The 24,128-nt window shown below is 42.6% G+C and overlaps 1 protein-coding gene across 1 annotated transcript; it reads right to left on the reverse strand.

Moving 5' to 3' along the window:
• Window positions 1-1,019: 1,019 nt before the first annotated feature.
• On the reverse strand, window positions 1,020-23,036 carry LOC143805918 (cytochrome P450 2H2-like). The gene is made up of 9 exons (XM_077285677.1): window positions 22,747-23,036; window positions 16,604-16,766; window positions 14,166-14,315; window positions 13,925-14,085; window positions 13,019-13,195; window positions 12,484-12,625; window positions 9,617-9,804; window positions 9,394-9,535; window positions 1,020-1,499 (listed from the first exon to the last, which is right to left on the reverse strand). The coding sequence occupies exons 1-9, from the start codon at window positions 22,963-22,965 to the stop codon at window positions 1,318-1,320; spliced, it is 1,524 nt and encodes a 507-aa protein (XP_077141792.1). The 5' UTR covers window positions 22,966-23,036; the 3' UTR covers window positions 1,020-1,317.
• Window positions 23,037-24,128: the final 1,092 nt, after the last annotated feature.

Below are 24,128 nucleotides of genomic sequence, written 5' to 3' on the forward strand. Positions count from 1 at the left end.
TCAATCTTTCTCGGACTGGGGCTCCATGCAGGATCTCGCCTAGTGTGGAAAGGATTATTCCGGGAAAGGTCAATAATCAGCCGAGTACTACATGGGAGGACCTAGTCAATGACCTGAAGAGAGATGGAACCACAGTCTCAAATATCACCATTAGTAACACACTATGCCATCAGGGATTAAAGTCCTGCAGGGCATGCAAAATGCCCCTGCTCACACCAGCACATATCCAGGCCCTTTTCAAATTTGCCAATGACAACCTGGATGTTCCAGAATAGGCATGGGTGAAGGTCCTGTGCTCAGATGACACCAAAATAGAACTTCTTGGTATCAACTTCACTCACTGTGTTTGGAGGAAGAAGAAGGATGAGTACAACCCTAATAACAATGTCTCAACAGTGAAGCATAATTGAGAAACATCATACTTTAGGGGTGCTTTTATGTGATGGGGACAAGACAACTGCACAGTACTGAAGGGAGGAAGGTTGTGGTCATGTATTGCGAGATTTTGGCCAACAACCTCCTTTCATAATTAAGAGAATTGAAGATGGGTTGTGGCTGGGTCTTCTAGTATGACAATGACCCAAAACACACAGCCAGGGGAACTAAGAAGTGGCTCCATAAGAAGCATGTCAAGGTCCTAGAGTGGCCTAGCCAGTCTCCAGACCTGAAATCAATAGAAAATTTTTGGAGGTAGCTGAAACTCAATGTTGGCCAGCGACAGCCCTGAAACCTGAAAGATCTGGGGAAGATCTGTATGAAGGAATGGGTCAAAATCCCTGATGTAGTGTGTGCACACTTACTAGACTAATCATCTATTTTTGGTCTGGACATTGGTATGGTCTTCACTTGTCCATCTTTGATCCATTTGTTACCCTACATCTTTGCGGTCTCTTGCGTTGTAGACTACTCAGCACCAAAGATGCAAACATACTGAAGATGGCTAAGTGAGCATCAAAATGGTGACTGAACAGAAGAGGAAGACTGAACCGTATTGGGGCTACACAGCTGGACAGGTAAGTGCAGGGTGAATATAATTTATTTTATTTTTTCTTTATGTTTATTATACTCTTGGACCTTAAAGCATTGTAATGTACATTGGATTTGCATCAAATAATGTTCCTGGCCAAGTTAGAGCAAATTTCTGGATTTAAATTTCCTAGTCAAATACAAGCAAACTGTTTTGTTCAAATTTCAACAAAGTGATCATCACTATTTAGGAATCATCTCCACATCTGGGTTCATTACATTGTATCTGCCACTATTTAATCATGTGCGCCATATACGGTATGTTTTATAACAGTAGCCCACGAAAAGTATTCAGCGAGGGATAGCAAACATTTCATAGTCATGAGGTTGAGAACCATTGGTGTTGGGTACTGGTCTGATGTCAATGAGTTCTCTGTCCACAGTAGGCTTCAAAGTGAACTTCTGCAGTAAAGTTGTGATGAATAAAAAGATTTCCATGCGGGCCAGAGTCATGCCCATACACATCCGTTTGCCTGGAGGGAGGAACACATCATGTGTTAGATGATGTATAATGGTTATCAGGGATCATCTGTGTCAGCTTCTAAATCATCTGCATGTGAAGTAGTTCCCAAATTCTTGATAAGCAATTTTAAAAATGGCCATCCTGGTTTTGAACCTTCTTCAGAATACTTGCTGCCATGAACTGAGAGGGAACTGGTTTTGAGAACCTAAGTAAGATTGTATTATGAGCCTTCTAGACCATGAGCAATAGTGTCCATGAGTAAGTGAATTCCTTGGTATTACTCTGTGATGCTGGTCTTATCATGGCTGCTTCGTCCAATGAGCATTACAATCATATAGACGAAGCATCACTGCAACAAGCACCACTATTGCCTATAGTCCTTGTATAATGCTTTACTTGATGGCAGTAATCATGCAACATTATTTTGGCCTAGTTATCGACTGGGGGCATCAGGTACCAGAATTCAATTTTGAAAGTGTTTTTTTCTGAAATTCTATTTTCTAATTTCCATAGGTTAGCCAGGTTTTTGTGACTTCTCAGTGGAAAATATTACTGGTCAAATACCAAGGTTCACAACTGTCCAGAAATTCCTAGACAGCTAGTAAAAAAAGGAACATTTTTCGGCCTTATATAAAAAAAATTTGATGTGTCCATGATTTCTTTTCCTGAATCTGGAGAATCTTGCACAGATTATTAAGACTGTAATGTCATTTTACAGTTCACTGTGAAGTAGCTAATGTCTTTATATCAGAAATTTTGGTTGCAGACATAGGTCCCTTAGAATTAGAGATGAGCGAATATTTCAATGTTCGGTTCAGATTACGTCCATCAATTTTGCAATATTCTCCAAATTTTTGTGGAATATTCGAAGAACATAGCTGAACGCCATTGAAATTAATGTGAGGCAAAAAACAAAGCTGGCAAAACACATTAAATTAGGGGCAGACACCAGGAACGTGGCCTCAATTCAACCACAGTACAAATTTTAGTATAGCACAGCACCATATCAGCCATGCATGAGGTAACAGGGTCTGGGCCAGCATTTACAGCTTTGAATTAAACTGTGCTGGGAGCCCTGATACCACATGCAACAGCTCAACTTTCTTTGATGCTCAGCCACACGCAGGTGGCACAAATATCAGTTTTGTGGACTACTATTGTCAAAAAAATTTAAGGATAGTAACATGGGTAGTTAACTCAAAGGGAGTGGAGGCCTGCCGGTCTTGTAGGCCTACTGCTAGAGGAAACATACATGAAGGAGACCCAACCAGGAGTCTACACATCTCCAAAAATTAGTGGCAGACATCACTAAAGTGGCATCAATTTCACCAGAGTAGAAATAGTATAATAGGAAGTGATAACTTTCCACTACAGCCAACCCTGAAGATGGTGAGACACAAACAGGAGTCTCCACATTTCCAAAAATTAGTATAATGAGGATCGACATCTCTTCCACTACAGCTAACCCAGCAGATCAAGAGACCCAATCAGGATTTTCCACATTTCTAAAAATTAGTGGCAGACACCACCAAAGTGGCATTAATTTCACCAGAGTAGTAATAGTATAATGAGGAGTGACATCTCTTCCTCTATAGCCAACCCAGCATATGTAGACCCAATCAGGAGTCTTCGAATTTAAAATAATTAGGGTCCTGACACTACTGAAATGGCATCAATGTCACGAGAGTAGAAATAGTATAATAGGGACTGACATGTCTTCCATTGCAGCTAACCCAGCAGATGGAGACACAATGAGTAGTCTTCAAATTTAAAATAATTAGAGGCAGACACCAGCAAAGTGGCATCAATCTCACCAGAGTAGAAATAGTATAATGGGTATAATGGGAAGCGAGATCTCTTCCACTATAGCCAACCCAGCAGATGGAGAGACCCAATCAGGACTCTCCACATTTCAAAAATTAGTGGCAGACACCACCAAAGTGGTATCAATTTCACTAGAGTTGAAATAGTGTAAAGGAAAGCGACAACTCTTTGACTACAGGCAACCTAGCTGATGGAGACCAAACCTGGAGTCTTCGCATTTCCACAAGTTAGTGTTAACATCTGCAGCAGTGGCAGCAACAGCAGGCACAGAAACCCAACTAAAGATATAACAGACTGCAATTACGCGATATCAATACAGCACACTAAAAAATACAACATCACCTAGTCTGTACAGTCTGAGATTGGGGTGCAAATGTCCTTGGAGATCCATGACTTGTTCATCTTGATAAAAGTTAGATGGTCTACACTTTCAGGGGACAGCAGGCTGCGCTTATTCATCAGGACACCACCAGCAGCACTGAAGACATCTTCAGAGAGAACCCTGGCTGCCTCGCATGATAAAACCTCCAAGGTGTGAGAGGCGAGCTCAGGCCACTCATCAATTTTTGAAGACCAAAATGTGAAAGGGTCCAAACCCTCCCTGATGGTATTGATATTGAGTTCTAGATATTCCTACATCATCCTCTCCAGTCGTTCACCACACGTCAGACGTGCACTCTGCTGTGCTTGTGCACAAGCTGGTCTAAAAAATATGTGTCAAAAGACGGACAGAAATGCTTCTGCCACTTACACTACTGCTGCTGCTAATGTTTTAGCAGTGACAAATTGATTTGTCCCGGAGGTTGGAAGTGTAGAGCTGCGGTGCACACTGTGTGCCTCACAGCTTTCTTGGGAAAAAAAACTCTTAAGGTTGTGTAAAAGCATGTTTCAATACTTCAGCATTTGCAGGTCCCTTTCCAGGGTGGGAAGCATCTGGCAAAATTTGGTCTTATAACGTGGATCTAGCAGAGTGGCAATCCAGTAGTCAGCACTATTTTGAATCGTAACTATAAGGGGATCATATTGCAAATATAGGAGAAAGAAGACACTCATATGTCGGGCTCTTCCATGATGTCCAAGCCCATGCTGTGTTGGTTGCTGGGTAACACTGATGCTTGTTTCCTCTGTTCCTTCCCACCAACAACGAACAACAGAGAGGGGATGATTATCCTCTTCATCTCCTGACAATTGCTCGCCCATCACCTCTTCCTCCTCCATTTGTTCCTTGGATCTTGCACATTCACTAACAGTTTTCCTGGTATCACCAGCCCCCCTCAATTGTAGTAATCCACCCTCTTTTGGCACCCACTTGCGTGACAACAGTCTGGAACTTGGAAACAATGTTATCCCTTCCGCATCCTTCTCTGCTTCCTCCTCTTCCTCTGGGACCACCTCCTCCTGCAGGTTATTCAAAGTCTGCTTCAGTATGCCTATGAGAGGAATAGTCATGCTGATGATGGCATGTCAGCGTTATCCAGCTTAGTAGCCAATTTGAAACTGTGCTGATGGGTGTAGAGGTCCTTATTCTGTGCCCACTCCGTAAATGTGATATGCACCATGTCAGCACAGCGTTGATCCAGGCTATATGACATGACATACTGCATCAAAGTGCGCTGCTGACACAGACACTGCAACATGTGCAGAGTGGAATTCAACTATGTCGGCACATCGCATACCAACCTGTTAACTGGCATGGACAAAGACCTCTGTATTGATGCAAGTCGATGATCTGAAAGGTGCAAATGGCAGAATAGAGCACACAGCTTCCATGCTTTCTGCAGCAGCTCACCCAGGCCAGGATAGTTGCGGAGAAATCGCTGTACCACCAGGCTGAGGACGTGAGCCATGCAAGGCACGTGTCTGAGCTTGCCACAGCGTTGGGCCGCAATGAGGTTTGAACCCTTATCGGACATTGCCTTCCTTGGATCTAGGTTTAGCAGAAGTAGCCATTGCTTAAACTCAGTCAGGAGAGCTGTCCACAAATCTTCAGCTTTATGACTGTGATCTCCAAGGCAGATAGAAAATGTTAACACTGCCTGATTGCGGTGAGCCCTGGCAGCACAGTACGTAGGTGGTGGGGATTCGCTCTGTACTGTTGGAACGTGTGTCTCATTAAGGCAGAGGTTGAGGGTACAGTTGGAGGCCTTAGAGGAGGTAGAGGAGGAGACAGAAGCAGTGGAGGAAGTGTGAAATACAGAGGTTTCTGGTTGGCCTTGGGGATTCCAAGACTTGTGGAGCAGCCCCTTCCCTGCCTGCCCCCATAGCCACCAGAGTCACCCAGTGCTCAGTCTGAAAGAAGTAACACCTTTGGCCATGCTTACTTGTCCAAATGTCTGTGGTTAAATGCACCCTAGCAGACATAAGTCTAGTGAAAAAATGAGTTATGTTGTCTGCGACATGCTGGTGTAGCACAGGCACAGCTTTGTTAGAGAAGTAATGGCAACTGGGCAACTGGTACTGGGGGACTGTGACGGCCATCAGCTTTTGGAAACCGTCTGTATCCACCAGGTGCAAAGGCAGCATTCCTGTGGCCAACAGATTGGATATGTTGGAGTTCAACCTTGCTTTGCCATGGGTAGGAGGAAACAATCCTTTACATGACCATAACTGCGGAACTGAGGGCTGGCTGCAGGGCTGAGAGAGCGCGGAGTATGGTGACTCGGACAAATTGCTGGACCAAGAGTTAAGTGCAGGAGGAGCAAGTACAGGGGATTGATAAAGTTGTGATGTGCTAGTTCTTTGAAATTAGTCAAAAACAGCAGGCATGTCCTCTTTTGTTACAGCTGACGGTGAGCTCTCTGTCTGACTGGAGTGGGTAAAGAACTGGAGCTTTTGCAGTTTGAGACCTGCATGACAATGCTTGACACAGTAACAGAGGAGGAGGAAGAAGAAGCAGATGTGGTTGATGGGTCGACTGATGGTTGTTGAGGTCCGCTGGTCCGCATTTTATCGCAGTGGAATTGCCAGAGTAATGCATGTTGATTGCGCATGTGAAGGTTTATGTATGTAGTAGTCAAATTATTGCAATTTTTCCCATTTGCACAATTTTTTTTGCAAACTTGGCAGATAACATGAGTTGGCTCATCCTTTGCGGTGTTAAAAAAGGCCCAGGCTAGGCAACCCTTGCCGCCAATGAGAGTTGCAGACCCACAAATGCTGCTGGCCACAGCCACAGTTGTGGCTGAGGATGCAGTGCTCATCTTGGTTGCATAACTCCACGTCTTCATCGTATGGTTCAACATAACCTATTCGTTCTTCTCCTCCACCATCTCCTCAGATTATCTACTCAGATGCTTGCCTCTTTGTTCATGCCAAGTGGGATACACAGCCTCATCATCCTCTGTGTTATCATATTCCTAGCAATGAGAGTCATCCTCCTCTTTCTTCCTGTCCTGACAGCACAGTACAGTCCATGTGAGCCTCGGATAGCTGAGTCTCATCAATATCACCTCCAAGGGGTTAACGTCTGTGACGATGGTCAGGATTCTGCTCACACCCAACTTCGTCCTGCCCCTGATCCAAGCTAAAAAAAATCTTGTGCATCTGTGCAGATGATTTCCTTTTCTTGAAGCTACGCTTGCCATCCAATCGAGCTCAAGCTCTTTTTGAGCCTCACCAACAAGGTGTACCACTGTGCCGCTGCCAAAGAAAGGTAGTGGAGTAGCCCATTCAGTAACAGAAGTTGTCAGTTGTGTTTGTATAGGACGTGACTTTGTTGGTTCACTAGTGCTTTCACTAACATTACCAAATACCCCAGGTACATCTTGAACACCAAGCTTAATCCCCCTTCCACCATGATATCCTTTTGTCATGCTGCTCAGATAGTGTGGTAGGAGCACAGTATTAGCAACAAAAAAATAGATTTTTTACTCTGCAGCAGCTGTACAGAAAGATGAATTTCACCACCGTTAAATGACAAGGTGAGATATGGCATTCTGAATCACGTTAACAACTGCAATTTTTTTTTTTTTAAGAACAATTTTAACGTCACTAAAAGGACAAGGTGAAATATGGCGTGCTGAATCACGTTAGTAACTGTAAAAAATATATTTTTTTTAGTCTGCAACAGCTCTACACACAAAAAAATTTCACCACCACTAAATGATAAGGTGGGATATGATGTGCTGTATCACATTTGGCAACAGAAAAAAATTGTTTTTTTTGCTCTGCAACAGCTGTGCAGAAAGATGAATTTCACCACCACTAAATGATGTGCTTAGTTATGGCATGCTGAATCACATTACTAACTGTAAAAAATATATATTTTTTTAGTGTGCAACAGCTCTGCACACAGAACAATTTCATCACCACTAAATGACAAGATGAGATATGGTGTGCTGAATCCCGTTATCAACTGCAACAAATATTTTTTTTTACTGTGCAACAGCTCGGCACACAGAACAATTTCACTGCCACTAGCTGGGATATGGATTTCTGAATCACATCTAGCAACAGAAAAAAATTGTTTTTTTTACTCTACAATAGCTGTGCAGAAAGATGAATTTCACCGCCACTAAATGACAAGGTGAGATATGATGTGCTGAATCATGTTAGCAACTGCAAAACATATTTTTATTTACTGTGCAACAGCTCTGCACACAGAACAGTTTCACTGCCACTAAATGACAAGGCGAGATATGGTATGCTGAATCACGTTAGTAACTGCAAAAATATTTTTTTACTGTGCAACAGTTCTGCACATAGAACTATTTCATTGCCACTAAATGACAAGGTGAGATATGCAATGCTGAATCACGTTAGCACTGTAAAAAAGAAAAATTTAGTGTGCAACAGCTCAGCACACAGAACAATTTCACATCCACTAAATGACAAGATGGAATAAGGCATGCTGCATCACATTTAGCAACTGAAAAAATAAGATTTTGAAAGGTCTTCTCGTGCAATGTGCACAATAGAAGCGGTGAACAACATTTCTAGGATATGTGCCCTGCTGTCTTTGTCTGTGGCCCTCACTAATGGCACAAAAAAATCTGCTGGAAGGTCGATTTCACAGCCACACAGGACACTAGCTATCGAAACTATCTGACTTAGAAACAATCCCCTAGCTAACTAGCTAAAATCTATCAGCACCCAGGCCCAGCGTCAGGAGCAGCCTCTCTGCGCTTTTATAGTGGCAAAATGGTGTAAAAACAAGATGTCCACTCTTTATATAGAGAGGGACATGCTATTTCAGTAGCAAATGACACAAGTCGTTGTGTCTGGACATTGTGGATGTTTACTGCATCCTGATTGGCTAGCCGCAATGTGCACATATAAAGTTAGATTTTTTTTTTACAAAAATGCCGCTCATCTGAGCTCTCCCCACCACCTACCCTAATCAAACATTTGCCCCACACTCCTCATACACCACCACTATCCTAGCCAAAGTGCTCAAAATGGTTTAGTGGTAAAGCAAATATTTTCCCACACTTTTACTGAATGTTACCAATTTTTACCGATTTTATGAAAATTTGCTTGTGTTTCCAATCACGAATCAGAACGAGTCGAATTTGTGCCGAACTTATGTTGACAATTGTTTTTAGAACATATTCGCTCACCTCTACGTAGAATATTATTGATTTATTGTAGTTTTATAATGTGTTTGTAAAAAAAATGTGGCTATTATTTTTTGAGAAGCTGCGAAGGAAAAAAATCAAGTCGGCAATATTGCCAGGTGAAGTAGCAAAATATGTGCGAACAACAAGGACTGAGCCCCTTTCTCTAAAGTCCCATAGGCAAGCCCATAGTCTAATTCTACGGTAATGTACTCCCTAGGGTTGTACATGGCATGCATGAAGATCTTCTATGAATATTATAACCATTTAAAAGGGAACACACCAAGAGGAAGAACTAATACATGGTTCCATGCCTAGTACAGGACCTGTGTGGGTGGAGTATTACTAAAAGACAAATGTCATGTTCCACTTAATAATATTACATAATACAGCAATTCCTGGAGTATTCCTTTGAAAACTGGAACAGAAATGGAAAATAATGTACACTCTAGGGTTTTCTAATATTTACATAAGCATTTAATCATGTTTTATTAAAAATCTGAGAAACCCTTCAAGGGACAGTACCTGCAGAAAATACCATAAAGGCTTCACTCTTCTTAAAGCCACCATTCTCATCAAGGAAGTGTCCAGGATCAAACTCTTCCGGGTTCTTAAAATGATTTGGGTCCTTCAGAACAGATGTTAGCATAGGAACCATCATCGTTCCCTTGTGGAATACAATTCCAATTAGTTGCTAAATACAGAATACATGGCAGTATGTTATATTGTTCTGTTATTGTCAATTTACCTTAGGTATGTGAAATCCCTTTAACGTTGTGTCTTGCTGTGCTGCACGGTTTAGTCCTATAGGGAAAATATCTGCAAATCGCTGAATTTCATGGATGACTGCATCTGTATATGGCATTTCAGCCCGATCCTCTGCTGATGGACATCGGTTATGGCCAATTATGCGGTCAATCTCCTCATGAAGCTTCTCTGTAGAATGGAAATGAACATAGGTAAATTACAATCACCAACTAGAGAAAATCCAAGAGATTTTCTGAAGCATCACATTATTTACACATGCTTATACTCATGTGTAGAGATGAGTGGACCCCTGGATGTTCGGTTCCAGCGGGCTTGGTCAAACAGTTTCCAAAAGTTCGGGTTCTGGTACCAGAAAAGTTACCAGATGCGAACCCGGACCCCATTCACTTGAATGGGAGACCTAAACATCCAGTGTTTGCCATGCTGTCATGTACATAACAGCGTAGCAAACACTACTTGTGATCGGCGGTAAAATCATTACCACCAGTAAGACAACCGTGGTTCCCACGCTTCCAAATGAAGGCGTGAGTCTGCAGCACTGACAGGAGGTAAAACGTTTACCTTCGGTCACTGTAGTCGACTGATGGGACACTGCTTCCATCAGCTTACGCCTGCTGCCGCTAATAACAGTGAGAGCAAGCGGTGGCTGATTCATCAGCCAGTGACTGCACTGTAAATAAGTAATTTAAAAAACTCAGCATGGATTCCCCTGTATTTTTGATAACCAGAGATGCAAAAATCACAGCGGGGGACTGCAACCCTCAGCTGTCAGCTTCAGCAAGGCTGGTTATTAAGAATAGAGGGATCCCCTCTCCGATTTTTTAAATTATTTAAATAAATAATTTTAAAAAATGCTGCGGTGTCCCCCTATTTTTGACAACCAGCCAAGCTAAAGCAGACAGCTGGAGACTGGTATTCTCAAGCTAGTAAGGGGCCATGGATATTGCTCCCCCACAGCCTGAAAATAGCAGCCTGTTGCTGCCCAGAAAAGTCGCATTTATTAGATGTGCCAATTCTGCCTCTTTACCCAGCTCTTCCCACTTGCACTGTAGCGGTGGCAAGTGGGGTTCCTATTTGTAGGGTTGATGTCACCTTTGTACATTCTGGTGAAATCAAGCCTATGGGTTAGTAATTATTTTATTTGAAATAAAACAAAAATGTTTTTTAAAAAGATGTGGGTTCCCCTGTTTTTTGATAACCAGCCAGGAAAAACTTACAGCTGGGGGCTGCAACCCCTATCAAGAATAGAGTGGTCCCCACACTGTTTTTTTCTAAATAAACAATTAGATGTGCCAAGTGTACCAAGGCCCCTTTCCAGCCTGAGAATACCAGCCCCCAACTGTCAAAGCTTGGCTGGTTGAAAAACTTTTTACCTCCAATCAGAGCTGGGGGCTCACACTTTCATTTGACAGCATGGGAACCGCATATGTCTGACAGGCAGTAATGATCTTACTGCCGATCAAAAGCAGTGTTTGCCTAGTTGTTGTGCACATGAGTTTACGACAAACACCCGGTGTTCGGGGGGGCTGAACCCGAACAGTAAAATGGACTTTCTGTGTAATAATTATAGAGGATAACTCAGGAGACTCTCTGCATGGAACAAGACAACTACAGGACACAGTTTTATAAGTGGTAAAGTCTATATTATCACACAGTGATTCAAACAGGTGCAGAGAGAAACTCAAGTCCACAACACTTGGTGTAAATATTAAACGCAGCTTAAACAGTCTATAGGGAACTTCAGAGGAAAATGCAATCACGCAGAAAGTCTATGAAGCACAATTATTTTTGAGTATACTTGACATGAATAAGTCCTTGTTTTAGTCCAAACACAGATAGCTATGCTTATAAGGCAGTTCAAATAATATCTTAGCACAACCAGGGAGGCCTGGGTAATAGCCTCAGGTCTTTGCAGAGCAGCAACAGCTTACATGTCCAGCAAATGCAGATGGAAGTAAACACGAGAAGCAGATGAAGGAGGATTACTGGAAACTGGTGTATGCAGCAGGTACTCAGAGCAGAGTAGCAGGATAACCACACAGGTTCACAGGAGCAGGTATATAGCCAGGGAGTCAACAGGGTCAGGAGCTGGATGCAAGGCAGAATACTCTAGCACAGACTGAAGGCTGGGGTGGAGTTTTATAGCAGGAAGACACAGTGCACATGAAACCAAAGACGCCATCTTAGAAAAGGGCAGTAATGCACAAAAGGTAATACAAATGTTCAGAGTCCTGACATTCTGGTGAAATCCATGTTCTGTGTATGTGCCCGAACACTAAGTGTTCAGTACGGATGCCGAACCTTACTTTTTAAGTTTGCCCATCTCTACTCATATGCATTTACTTGCACTCTCCAAATATTGCAATAAAGTAGAAGTGGTGTGAGAGCACATAGGCTCTTAGTCCGCAGTTCTGATGCTAGAATTCATCAACCACAAATTACAGTTACCAATTGGAGAAAATCCAAGAGGTTTTCTGAAGCATCACATTATTTACACATGCTTTATCTCATGTGCATTTAATTGCACTCTCCAAATACTGCAATGAAGTAGCATTGGTGTGAAAGCCGCCATTCTGATGAATTCATCATATATAATTGTTAAGCTCAGCATTATGGATAAAAGAGATTGTGATTGTTCTCACTTTGGATAAATCCAAAAGTCAACGCAGGAGATTATGGTGAAGAACTAATAATCCCTGGAACTTCACTCTTTGACTTGGTGTTATGCAAAATCCATAAGTAATCCAATGAGTCCACATCCACCATTGTTACATTACAGAAAAAGATTAATGAGACAAACATACTGTAGTTTAATAAAAAAGTTCTTTAAGTGGAGACACATCTTACCTTGTACCTCTGGGTGTTTAAGAAGGATTAGGAAGCTGTATCTCAATGTCATAGCTGTAGATTCAGTTCCAGCAAAAAACAAATCAATTACGGTCCCCACTAAGTTATCGTCACAGAACTCAGTTTCTGGATTATTTTTTTCCTGTAAAAACAATTTGAACAGAAATAATTATGTGACATGTATTTTAGATATATTTTATTCAAATCCAATGTGATTAGGTAATATAAATTGTTAGAGATCATTGATGGCAGTCCATCCATGACCAAAAGATTATTGCTGCACAAGTTTCCAAACTATCATTCATCAGTGGTTTGACAAGTTATCTTGTGTTAAGCAGATCTGTAACTTAGTTTTCCATCAAACAGGAAGAAGATTCCCGGTAGAGAAGTTTTTAGATGGCATAAATATAAGAACCCTATACCTAAGCCATCTAACCCTTATACTCTGGCCTAGTAGATTGACCTCACTTAGTACCAAGGGCACATTCTTCCTCTTGGAGACCCCTCTAGAAATAGTCAACGTGTTCTAACCTACCTCTTCAATTTTCAGAAGGAAGAAGTCAATGAGATCCCGAGGGCAACTCTCATCAAAGGTGTTTTTATGTGCTTTTATCATTTCCTTGACAAACGATTTCAATTTGATATTATTTGATAAGATCTTTTGGTGTGACCCAGGAAGACATCTCATCAAACGTGGAAACATTCCAAGAACCTGTAAAATAATATTTCAATTATATCCTATCATGGTTTATAAAATGGAAAAGGAACATCTTCAACTGTTTAAAAACACATATATTTAGATAATCCCTTTTTAGATCATATGTAATTTTAATCTCTTCCAAGATGGTTCTACAGAATGAAGTCTGCAATAATCCCGCAAGAGACACTTAGGCCCCTTTCACACATCAGTTTTTTGCCATCAGTCGCAATCCGTCGAATTTAAAAAAAAAAACATATCCGACGACTGATGCCGCCAGATCCATTTTTTTCTCATAAACTTATATTAGCGACGGATTGCGATAGATGGCCCACGTTTCATCTGTCATTCGCCGGATCCGTCGAAAATTGTTTGTCCGGTGGCCGGAGACAACGGACAAAGTAATGTTTTTTTGTGTCAGTCGAAAAAAACGCTTGCTTGAATGGAAGCCTATGGGCCCCGAATCCGTCAAATGATGGAATCCGGTGACAGATTCCGTTTTTTTAACTGAGCATGCTCCGATCCAATTAGCCAGATCCACTAGTCAGATCTGTCCAAAAACCGGATCTGTCGCATCAGTTTTTCACAATCTGCGACGGATCCGTCGAGGTAACGGATTGTGACTGACAGCAAAAAACTGATGTGTGAAAGGGGCCTTAGTCTTATGCTCTTTTTGTGGTGTAAAATACTTATTACATTATTACCCATGAAGGTGGGTGGTTGTAAATCATAAACAATATATACCTGGCCAGCGAAAGAATTCAGCCGTTTGAAGATTTCTCTGTTATAAGATAAAAGCTTCAGAAATTTCTTGTCTTCATAGTCATATCGCTCACCAAATACAACAGAACATATAACATTAGAAACAGCAAGTCCAAGAATATATGTTGGGTTAAATGACGTATCTGCAATTAAAGTAATTAACAAAAGCTTACAGGGTATCAATAAGTTGATTGTGAATACAAAAACATGACTTTTCACTCACGATTGTTTTGCATAATCCTTTCTGTAAGACACTGGGCCTCCTCTTGGATCCTCATTTCAACACTCCTCTTGCCCATTCCTAAATTTCTCAAGGTCATCAGAGAGAATCGTCTTATCGCTTTCCACCTCTCACCATTGCTCATAACAATCCCTAGAAGATGACAGATAAAGATCAAGACCCAGAACTCACAGAATCAGCAGTAGTTTTGGGCTATCTCCTTATCAGATTCATATTTTGGATACAAAGATTTTGTGTTGTCGAAAAAATTATAAATATCTCCTAACTGCATGCCAAAATATTACAGGAAGATGTCAAGTGGCCAGGCTACGATCTACAATTATGCTACAATGTGTACTAATATAATATATTGTGCCTTTTCTCTGTTATTCCTCCTATACATTTGTAAATAAATAAAACATTATCTTACCCCTACATTATCTGTCATCACTGTCTAGACATTTTCAGAGTGCGTAGGGACACATCCCAATTGGTAACACCTTTTTGTCAATTTATACATAAATTTCTAGTAGAGTATCTTCTGTGTCCCATACCTCTATAATTGCTAACTGTTATACAGAATAGACCACAAAACGAGAGCCATATGTGATCAGTTAATTGTGCATAGATTTTCATCAAAGAATATTGGATCCAAAATTCATATACCTGTGGCCGAGCACCATATGGCAATTTTTATGGTGTCATTTGGTGCAGCTTCTGTATATTTTCTGTATTCTGTATAGCAAGGCTCATTGTCAAAAATGAAGGCGACTCCAAGCTGTTTTTTTTAATTATTTATTTAAATAATAATAAAAAAACTGCATGGAGACTCCTCTATTCTTGATAACCAGCCTTGCTGAAGCTGACAGCTGAGGGTTGCAGCCCCAAACTGAGTTTTGCCTGGCTGGTTTTCGAAAATAGAGGGGTACCCACGCTGTTTTTTTTTTTTAAATAATTTATTTACAGCATAGGAGCCGACTGATGAATATTCCCATCAGCCGCTCCTGCTGTCACTGTTATTAGCGGCAGCAGGTGTTGGATGATGGGAGTAATAGTCCCATCAGACGCCACCTGCTGTCATTGCTATCACTTGAATACAACTCTCATAATTTTTCCCTGCTCGTGCTGATCACACTCAGAGCAGGGGAAAGTCAGAAGTCACCCCAAGTGCCGATAGAAATATTCCCATGGTGCTGGCACTAAAGTCAAATCGGTACCAGAGATGTCAGTGTCAGTGTGTGTAATACATGTGGCACACGTGTGGCAACCATATGTCGCTCGTGTGCTGCATCAGTACCACATTGCGAGCTAGTGAGCACCAGGGAAGCAGCGGTACAGCGAGCTCTGTTCCCCGGTGCCTGGTGCCAGGGCCGCGCTTAGTAACCCGATGTTTACCCTGGTTACCAGTGTAAAATGTAAAAAAACAAACAGTACATACTCACCTTCGCATCCCCCGGCGTCCGCTTCCCACACTGACTGAGCGCCGTAAAGTGAAAGTGAAAGTACAGCACAGCGGTGACGTCACCGCTCTGCTGTTAGGGCCGGCGCTCAGTCAGTGCAGGAAGCGGACGCCGGGGGACGCGAATGTAAGTATGTACTGTTTGGTTTTTTTACATTTTACGCTGGTAACCAGGGTAAACATCGGGTTACTAAGCGCGGCCCTGCGCTTAGCAACCCGATGTTTACCCTGGTTACCCGGGGACCTCGGCATCGTTGGTCGCTGGAGAGCGGTCTGTGTGACAGCTCTCCAGTGATCAAACAGCGACGCTGCAGCGATCGGCATCGTTGTCGCTATCGCTGCAGCGTCGCTTAATGTGAAGGTACCTTAAATACTTTTCTCCCCAATGTATATCTATCTATTCTATGTGTTTATATCTATTCCATCTATTCTATTCTAACCTGTCAAGGTGTGATTACAATCGCAGCATGCTGGGCAAATATAGCAAACCAAATAGCTAATTACTGGCTGAGTAAGGAATAGTGCTGGATCTTTTTGCTCATTACTATTTATTATTTACTTCCTACAAATTGTGACCAAAAAATGCCATCATTTTCATTGACATTGAGGTTCAGCTGCTACCATCACCTTAAAGTCTGCAACTATTTCTTTAAAAGGGGATCTTACAAGCTGTACCACAACGTTACAGGAACTCAAACTGCTGGCACAGATTGGGTGAGATTTTGTCAGTCACACCCCTGAAGAACACAGCCGGAAGATGTCCAGGCATGAGACTTATTGCCTACAGACCTATGCCAAAGCCAAATGCCTAAAGCTAATGGAGCCTGTGAGGTTTAGAGTTTTCTTCAGCCAATCTAAAAAAAAATAGAACAGTAGTAAAAAATGTATTCTAACCAATATACCTGGTAAAAATTGGCCAAAATTGTTAAATTTATGTACATACATTTGCATACAGTTCATAGATAACACGTGTCCTACTCACCATAGTCACCAAACAGAACAGAGAAAATTTCAACTATTCCCCTGTCATTAAATGTATCCCCGCAGTCGACAAGAGCTTCCTTCACTGTGTCAAATCCCACCATTATGACAAACTTGAGGTTAATAATTTGAAACGTGTACACTGGGCCATATTTCTCACTCAACTGCAAAAACAAAGAAAATAGAGAGAAATAGGAAGATGAAAAGACTCAGAATAAAAATGAAGAGCAAAAATGTGAAAATAATAATATTATTATTTAATGGCCTTCGGCTCAATCTCTAGTCATAACAACTTTATGGATGAATGATCTTTAGGGAGATCGATCTTGTGCAATTGTAGATACAGTAGGTCCACCAGGGTCTTCTCTATCACAATCTTGATTGTATTCAGTCATCGGGTTGTTGGTCTCTCTTTTCGTCAAAAAATGCCAAAGTACACAATATAAAGACATAATCATCAGAGTTCCTAAAAAGTCTTCAGAACCAAAAAGCCACTGAATCAAATTAGCGACCATTTATTGAAGAAAATGGCAGATAGTAGAAGCAAAATTTAGAAAAAGTTGAGTTATTTCTGATAATGTGATGATGTCAATGCTTAATTATGTGTCTTCAGATATAGAGTACAAACAACCCATGTGTGTTAACAGTGGTGTAACTTGAAGCTTGTGGGCTCCAATGCAAAAGCTCCAATGGCGCCCCCAATTATTGCAGGTTTTTAAAAGTAATAGTCTTTTCAAATGAACTAAAGTAATTTTTTGGGCCCTTTAGACGCCAAGGCCTATGTGTCATTACAATCCCTTCACCTATTATAATTACACCCTTACGTCTTAAATAGGTTTTCCGGTTCCAGGAACCCAATGTTCCTTCTTCTGCAGTTTAAAAACCAATTGCAATTTACCCCTCCTCCTCGAGTCCAGCACTGATTCTCTGCTGCTGCTGTCAGTGTTTGCTATTGTGTGCAGCGCTGACATCACTTCAACAGCGCTGCAGTCAATCAGGGAGCTCATTGGCTCAGGGCGGCTCATGATGTCATCTCACTCAAAGAAACTAAGCTCACTGACTGGCTACAGTGCTGCCAATGTGATATCAGTGCAATAATCAGACAATAGCAAGCACCAGGAGCAGCAGAAACTGGGAATTGGACTTGGCGAACGTGAGTAGACATTTTTTTTTTATTTTTTTAAACAAACTCTAGCTGAGAAGGGTTTTTTCATTAAAACTGTTGTCAAAGATGTTTTATTTTAAATACATTGGAGCAATAGAAATTGCTAAGTGAATCTTGGCAAAATGTTTTAAGCAACTCCCAAATGACACTTTCAGCAATTTCAAAGCTTTTATGATCCATGAATTCACGTGGCCATTAATCCCTACTACCTTAAGGCCGGCGTCACACATGCGAGTTTTACGGACGTAAGAGCGCAGAAACTACGTCCGTAAAACTCGCATTACATACGGCACAATTATTCTCAATGGGGCTGCTCCTATTAGCCGTATATTACGGTTCAGTATTATACGGCTTTCTACGGCCGTACAAAATCGCAGCATGCTGCGTTTGTCAGCGTATTGCGCAAAAAAATCGCTAATGAAAGTCTATGGGGGCGAGAAAAATACGGATTCCACACGGACCAGCAGTGTGACTTGCGAGAAATACGCAGCGGTGTTAGTAAAAAGTCGGTAATTCAATTGCCGGCTTTTCATTTCTCCTGCACAAACCCGACAGGATATGAGACATGGTTTACATATAGTAAACCATCTCATATCCCCTTTTTTTTTGCATATTCCACACTACTAATGTTAGTAGTGTGTATGTGCAAAATTTCAGCGCTGTAGCTGCTAAAATAAAGGGTTAAATGGCGGAAATAATTGGCGTGGGCTCCCGCGCAATTTTCTCCACCAGAGTGGTAAAGCCAGTGACTGAGGGCAGATATTAATAGCCAGGAGAGGGTCCATGGTTATTGGCCCCCCTGGCTAAAAACATCTGCCCCCAGCCACCCCAGAAAAGGCACATCTGGAAGATGCGCCTATTCTGGCACTTGGCCACTCTCTTCCCACTCCCTGTAGCGGTGGGATATGGGGTAATGAAGGGTTAATGCCACCTTGCTATTGTAAGGTGACATTAAGCCAGATTAATAATGGAGAGGCGTCAATTATGACACCTATCCATTATTAATCCAATTGTTGGAAAGGGTTAAAAAACACACACACACATGATTTAAAAGTAGTTTAATGAAATAAACACAGCGGTTGTTGTAATAATTTATTGTTCTCTCAATCCATCAGGAACACCCTCGCTTGGCAAAATAATAAACGCACAAGATACATACCTTCTGATGTCCTATCACGTCCCACGAAGTAATCCATCTGAAGGGGTTAACTAATATTACAGGCAGGAGCCCTGCTAAATGCAGCGGTGCTCGTGCCTGTAATCCCCGGCGAATGAATGAAATGTAGGTCATTGACCTACATTTCCTTCAGTCGCGGTGATGCGCCCCCTGGTGGATGTCCTCATATGACCTGGAGTGTGGGAAAAAGTTCCCAGGCTGCAGTTCATGAGAACATCCAGCAGGGGCGCATCACCGCGACTCAATGTAAGTATAGATCCAGCTTTCCTTTCAGCACCCGGGGGATTACAGGCACGAGCGAGTGGTTTATCGCAGCTCGTGCCTGTAATATTAGTTAACCCCTTCAGATGGATTACTTCGTGGGACGTGATCTGACATCAGAAGGTATGTATCTTGTGCGTTTATTATTTTGCCAAGCGAGGGCCTGGAAATGGATTGAGAGAGCAATAAATTATTAAAACAACCGCTGTGTTTATTTCATTAAACTACTTTTAAATCATGTGTGTGTGTGTTTTTTAACCCTTTCCAACAATTGGATTAATAATGGATAGGTGTCATAATTGACGCCTCTCCATTATTAATCTGGCTTAATGTCACCTTACAATAGCAAGGTGACATTAACCCTTCATTACCCCATATCCCACCGCTACAGGGAGTGGGAAGAGAGTGGCCAAGTGCCAGAATAGGCGCATCTTCCAGATGTGCCTTTTCTGGGGTGGCTGGGGGCAGATGTTTGTAGCCAGGGGGGGGCAATAACCATGGACCCTCTCCTGGCTATTAATACCTGCCCTCAGTCACTGGCTTTACCACTCTGGCGGAGAAAATTGTGCGGGAGCCCACGCCAATTTTTTCCGCCATTTAACCCTTTATTTCAGCAGCTACAGAGCTAAAATTTTGCACATACACACTACTAACATTAGTAGTGTGGAATATGCAAAAAAAATGGGGATATGAGATGGTTTACTATATGTAAACCATGTCTCATATCCTGTCGGGTTTGTGCAGGAGAAATGAAAAGCCGGCAATTGAATTACCGGCTTTTCACAGATATCGCGCTGAATGAAATCTAAATACAGAATATATATATATGTGTCTCAATGACATATATATATATATATATATATATACTGTATATACACTCACCGACCACTTTATTAGGTACACCTGTCCAACTTCTTGTTAACACTTAATTTCTAATCAGCCAATCACATGGCGGCAACTCAGTGCATTTAGGCATGTAGACATGGTCAAGACAATCTCCTGCAGTTCAAACCGAGCATCAGTATGGGGAAGAAAGGTGATTTGAGTGCCTTTGAACGTGGCATGGTTGTTGGTGCCAGAAGGGCTGGTCTGAGTATTTCAGAAACTGCTGATCTACTGGGATTTTCACGCACAACCATCTCTAGGGTTTACAGAGAATGGTCCGAAAAAGAAAAAAAATCCAGTGAGCGGCAGTTCTGTGGGCGGAAATGCCTTGTTGATGCCAGAGGTCAGAGGAGAATGGGCAGACTGGTTCGAGCTGATAGAAAGGCAACAGTGACTCAAATCGCCACCCGTTACAACCAAGGTAGGCCTAAGAGCATCTCTGAACGCACAGTGCATCGAACTTTGAGGCAGATGGGCTACAGCAGCAGAAGACCACACCGGGTACCACTCCTTTCAGCTAAGAACAGGAAACTGAGGCTACAATTTGTACAAGCTCATCGAAATTGGACAGTAGAAGATTGGAAAAACGTTGCTTGGTCTGATGAGTCTCGATTAGTGTTGAGCGATACCGTCCGATACTTGAAAGTATCGGTATCGGAAAGTATCGGCCGATACCGGCAAAGTATCGGATCCAATCCGATACCGATACCCGATACCAATACAAGTCAATGGGACTCAAGTATCGGACGGTATTCCTGATGGTTCCCAGGGTCTGAAGGAGAGGAAACTCTCCTTCAGGCCCTGGGAACCATATTAATGTGTAAAAGAAAGAATTAAAATAAAAAATATTGCTATACTCACCTGTCCGACGCAGCCGGGACCTCAGCGAGGGAACCGGCAGCGTTGTTTGTTTAAAATTCGCGCTTTTACTTGGTTACGTGAGGTCCCGGCTTGTGATTGGTCAGGGCGGCCATGTTGCCGGGACGCGGACCAATCACAGCAAGCCGTGACGAAATTACGTCACGGCTTGCTGTGATTGGTCCGCGTCCCGGCAACATGGCCGCCATTAACCAATCACAAGCCGTGACGTCACGGGAGGCTGGACACGCGCGCTTTTCAAAATACGCGCATGTCCAGCCTCCCGTGATGTCCCGGCTTGTGATTGGTTAATGGCGGCCATGTTGCCGGGACGCGGACCAATCACAGCAAGCCGTGACGTAATTTCGTCACGGCTTGCTGTGATTGGTCCGCGTCCCGGCAACATGGCCGCCCTGACCAATCACAAGCCGGGACTTCACGTAACCAAGTAAAAGCGCGAAATTTAAACAAACAACGCTGCCGGTTCCCTCGCTGAGGTCCCGGCTGCGTCGGACAGGTGAGTATAGCGATATTTTTTATTTTAATTCTCTTTTTTACACATTATTACATTAATGTTGTTGCGATACCCGATACCCGATACCACAAAAATATCGGATCTCGGTATCGGAAATTCCGATACAGCAAGTATCGGCCGATACCCGATACTTGCAGTATCGGAATGCTCAACACTAGTCTCGATTTCTGCTGCGACATTCGGATGGTAGGGTCAGAATTTGGCGTAAACAACATGAAAGCATGGATCCATCCTGCCTTGTATGGAGCATCTTTGGGATGTGCAGCCGACAAATCTGCGGCAACTGTGTGATGCCATCATGTCAATATGGACCAAAATCTCTGAGGAATGCTTCCAGCACCTTGTTGAATCTATGCCACGAAGAATTGAGGCAGTTCTGAAGGCAAAAGGGGGTCCAACCCGTTACTAGCATGGTGTACCTAATAAAGTGGCCGGTGAGTGTATGTTTTCCCTAACATTTGAGCACATAAATCCATTAGATGTCGGTTTTGCAAGCCTGCGCGAAAATCTCGCAGTACGGATGCCATACGGATTACATACGGAGGATGCCATGCGCAAAATACGCTGACACACCCTGCCTACGGATCACTATTTTGGGAACATTTCTCCGTATTACGGCCGTAGTACGGACGTATAATACGTGGCGTATTGTCTTACGCCAAGTGTGACCCCAGCCTAAAGGTAAGCTGTCGTCACATTTTTATATATTGAAGTAGCAGTCTGGCTGGCTAGGCACTCATCCCCCAATAAAAAAGAGAATTTTTATGTAGAGATCTGATGTGCCAGTCATGAGAAATCAAGCATGGCAGCACGGTGGCTCAGTGGTTAGAACTGCAGTCTTGTAGCACTGGAGTCATGAGTTCAAATCCCACCAAGGACATCTTCAAGGAATTTGTATGTTTCTCCGTGTTTGAGTGGGTTTCCTCCAGGTACTCTGGTTTCCTCCCACATTGCAAAGACATACTGATAGTTAATTTAGATTGTGAGCTCCTTCATGGACAGCGATGATAATGTATGTAAAGCATTGCGGAATAACATAGTGCTATATAAGCAACTCATAAATAATAGATATATGAAAATAAACAATCTGCCCCCAGTGCCCTTCTAGCCTGGTTTGCTACAGATTAAGTCATGACCTGAGCAGCAGTACTAGACAAAGCCTATGGACTCATGTGGCGCTGTTTCTGAAAGAGTAGCCATGTTTTTCTATTTCTTTCCAACTCCTTCAGTCCCGCCGTTACTAGTAGAAACAATCCTCTTTACCTTAACCAAATCCTTGTGCAGTTCTGTGAGGTTGACCTGGAAGATATTCCCCAGTAGCGGTAGAGGTCGGGGTCCCGGGGGAAGATTTTTTGGCTCATTCTTCTTCCAGACTTTAAAAAGGTAAATCAGGAAAGTTACAGCAGTAGTGAGGAGAAGCGTCGCCTCTATGCTCATCCCCATCCTGAGGGTCCCTCCCAGCTTCAATGGTCTCAGCTCCATTCTGATCCATTTCGGAGAGAGAAAAGCCTGAGAACAGACTGAGAAAATAATTTCCGTGTTTAGTTTTCTCGGTGTCATGTTTCAGGACTTTGAGCTCCAAGGACAATAATGTTATGCAACTACTTCCAGGGGCCTTTAATCCGAAAGAAGGGCAACTTCCGAACATCAATAAGAGCTGCATTCAGAAAAACGACAGAGAGACTCCAAAAGACCAAATAATAATAGCACAAGTGTGTATAATAGAGAATTGTATATTAGTACAAAGAAGCATAAATAGAGACTGTAAAAATGGGGAGAAATGTGGACTGAGAACTGAAGAGATAGATAGATAGATAGATAGATAGATAGATAGATAGATGGTAAATTAATTGAGGAAAATAAGTATTTGATACATTGCTGATTTTGCCAGTTTTCCCACCTACAAAGAATGGACCGTAATTTTTATTGTAGGTGGGCCAAACACCTGGGTCCATGATTGATGCTGTAAGCAGGTAGCGGGACGCAGTGACAGACAGAACGCAGACCAAGGGTTAACAGATTTAACAGTTTTAATTTTAACAAGGGGTTAACTCCTCAGGAAGGATTAAACAGGCGAATAGCAGTTCAATTGTGGAAAATATGCTGGGTAAATAAACGAAGTGGCAGAAGTTTGGTGGTGCACTTATCGTGTCAGAAGTTCTTCAGAATGCAGGTACCACTTGGGGGTGGGTAGCGCTGTCATCGGCTGGCACTGTGTTGATCCAAGAAGATTCAGCTGGCAATGGCGGTCTGTCTTCTGGTGGCAGAGGTCGGTCTCATGTATCTTCCGCTGATCCCCTAGTCCATGACCATATGCTGCCATAGCAAACAAGGCAGCAGCATGATCAAGGCCCTCTGTAGGCGGGAAGGCATCTGATGTTAAGGTGGGCCGCAAACGTCTGTTCTATAGCTGATTCTCTTTTTGCGGCACGGGCACTGTACTCACAGTCACAAAGCGCATACCACCTCGCTCTCTGTCAGTTACCGGGTGCGCTGCACTTCTCTCTCTGCAGTACCCACTGGTCACGGCGGGAGTACACAAACGTGGGCCGGCGCAGCCTCGGTGCTCAAGGGCTGGAGCTCATCTCTCTCTGTCCTGCGCACTGCCTGTTCCCGCCAAGACTAACTGCTTCTGCGTGCGCTGT

Source organism: Ranitomeya variabilis, chromosome 2 (assembly GCF_051348905.1).
Source record: "Ranitomeya variabilis isolate aRanVar5 chromosome 2, aRanVar5.hap1, whole genome shotgun sequence".
Taxonomy (NCBI): Eukaryota; Metazoa; Chordata; class Amphibia; order Anura; family Dendrobatidae; genus Ranitomeya; species Ranitomeya variabilis.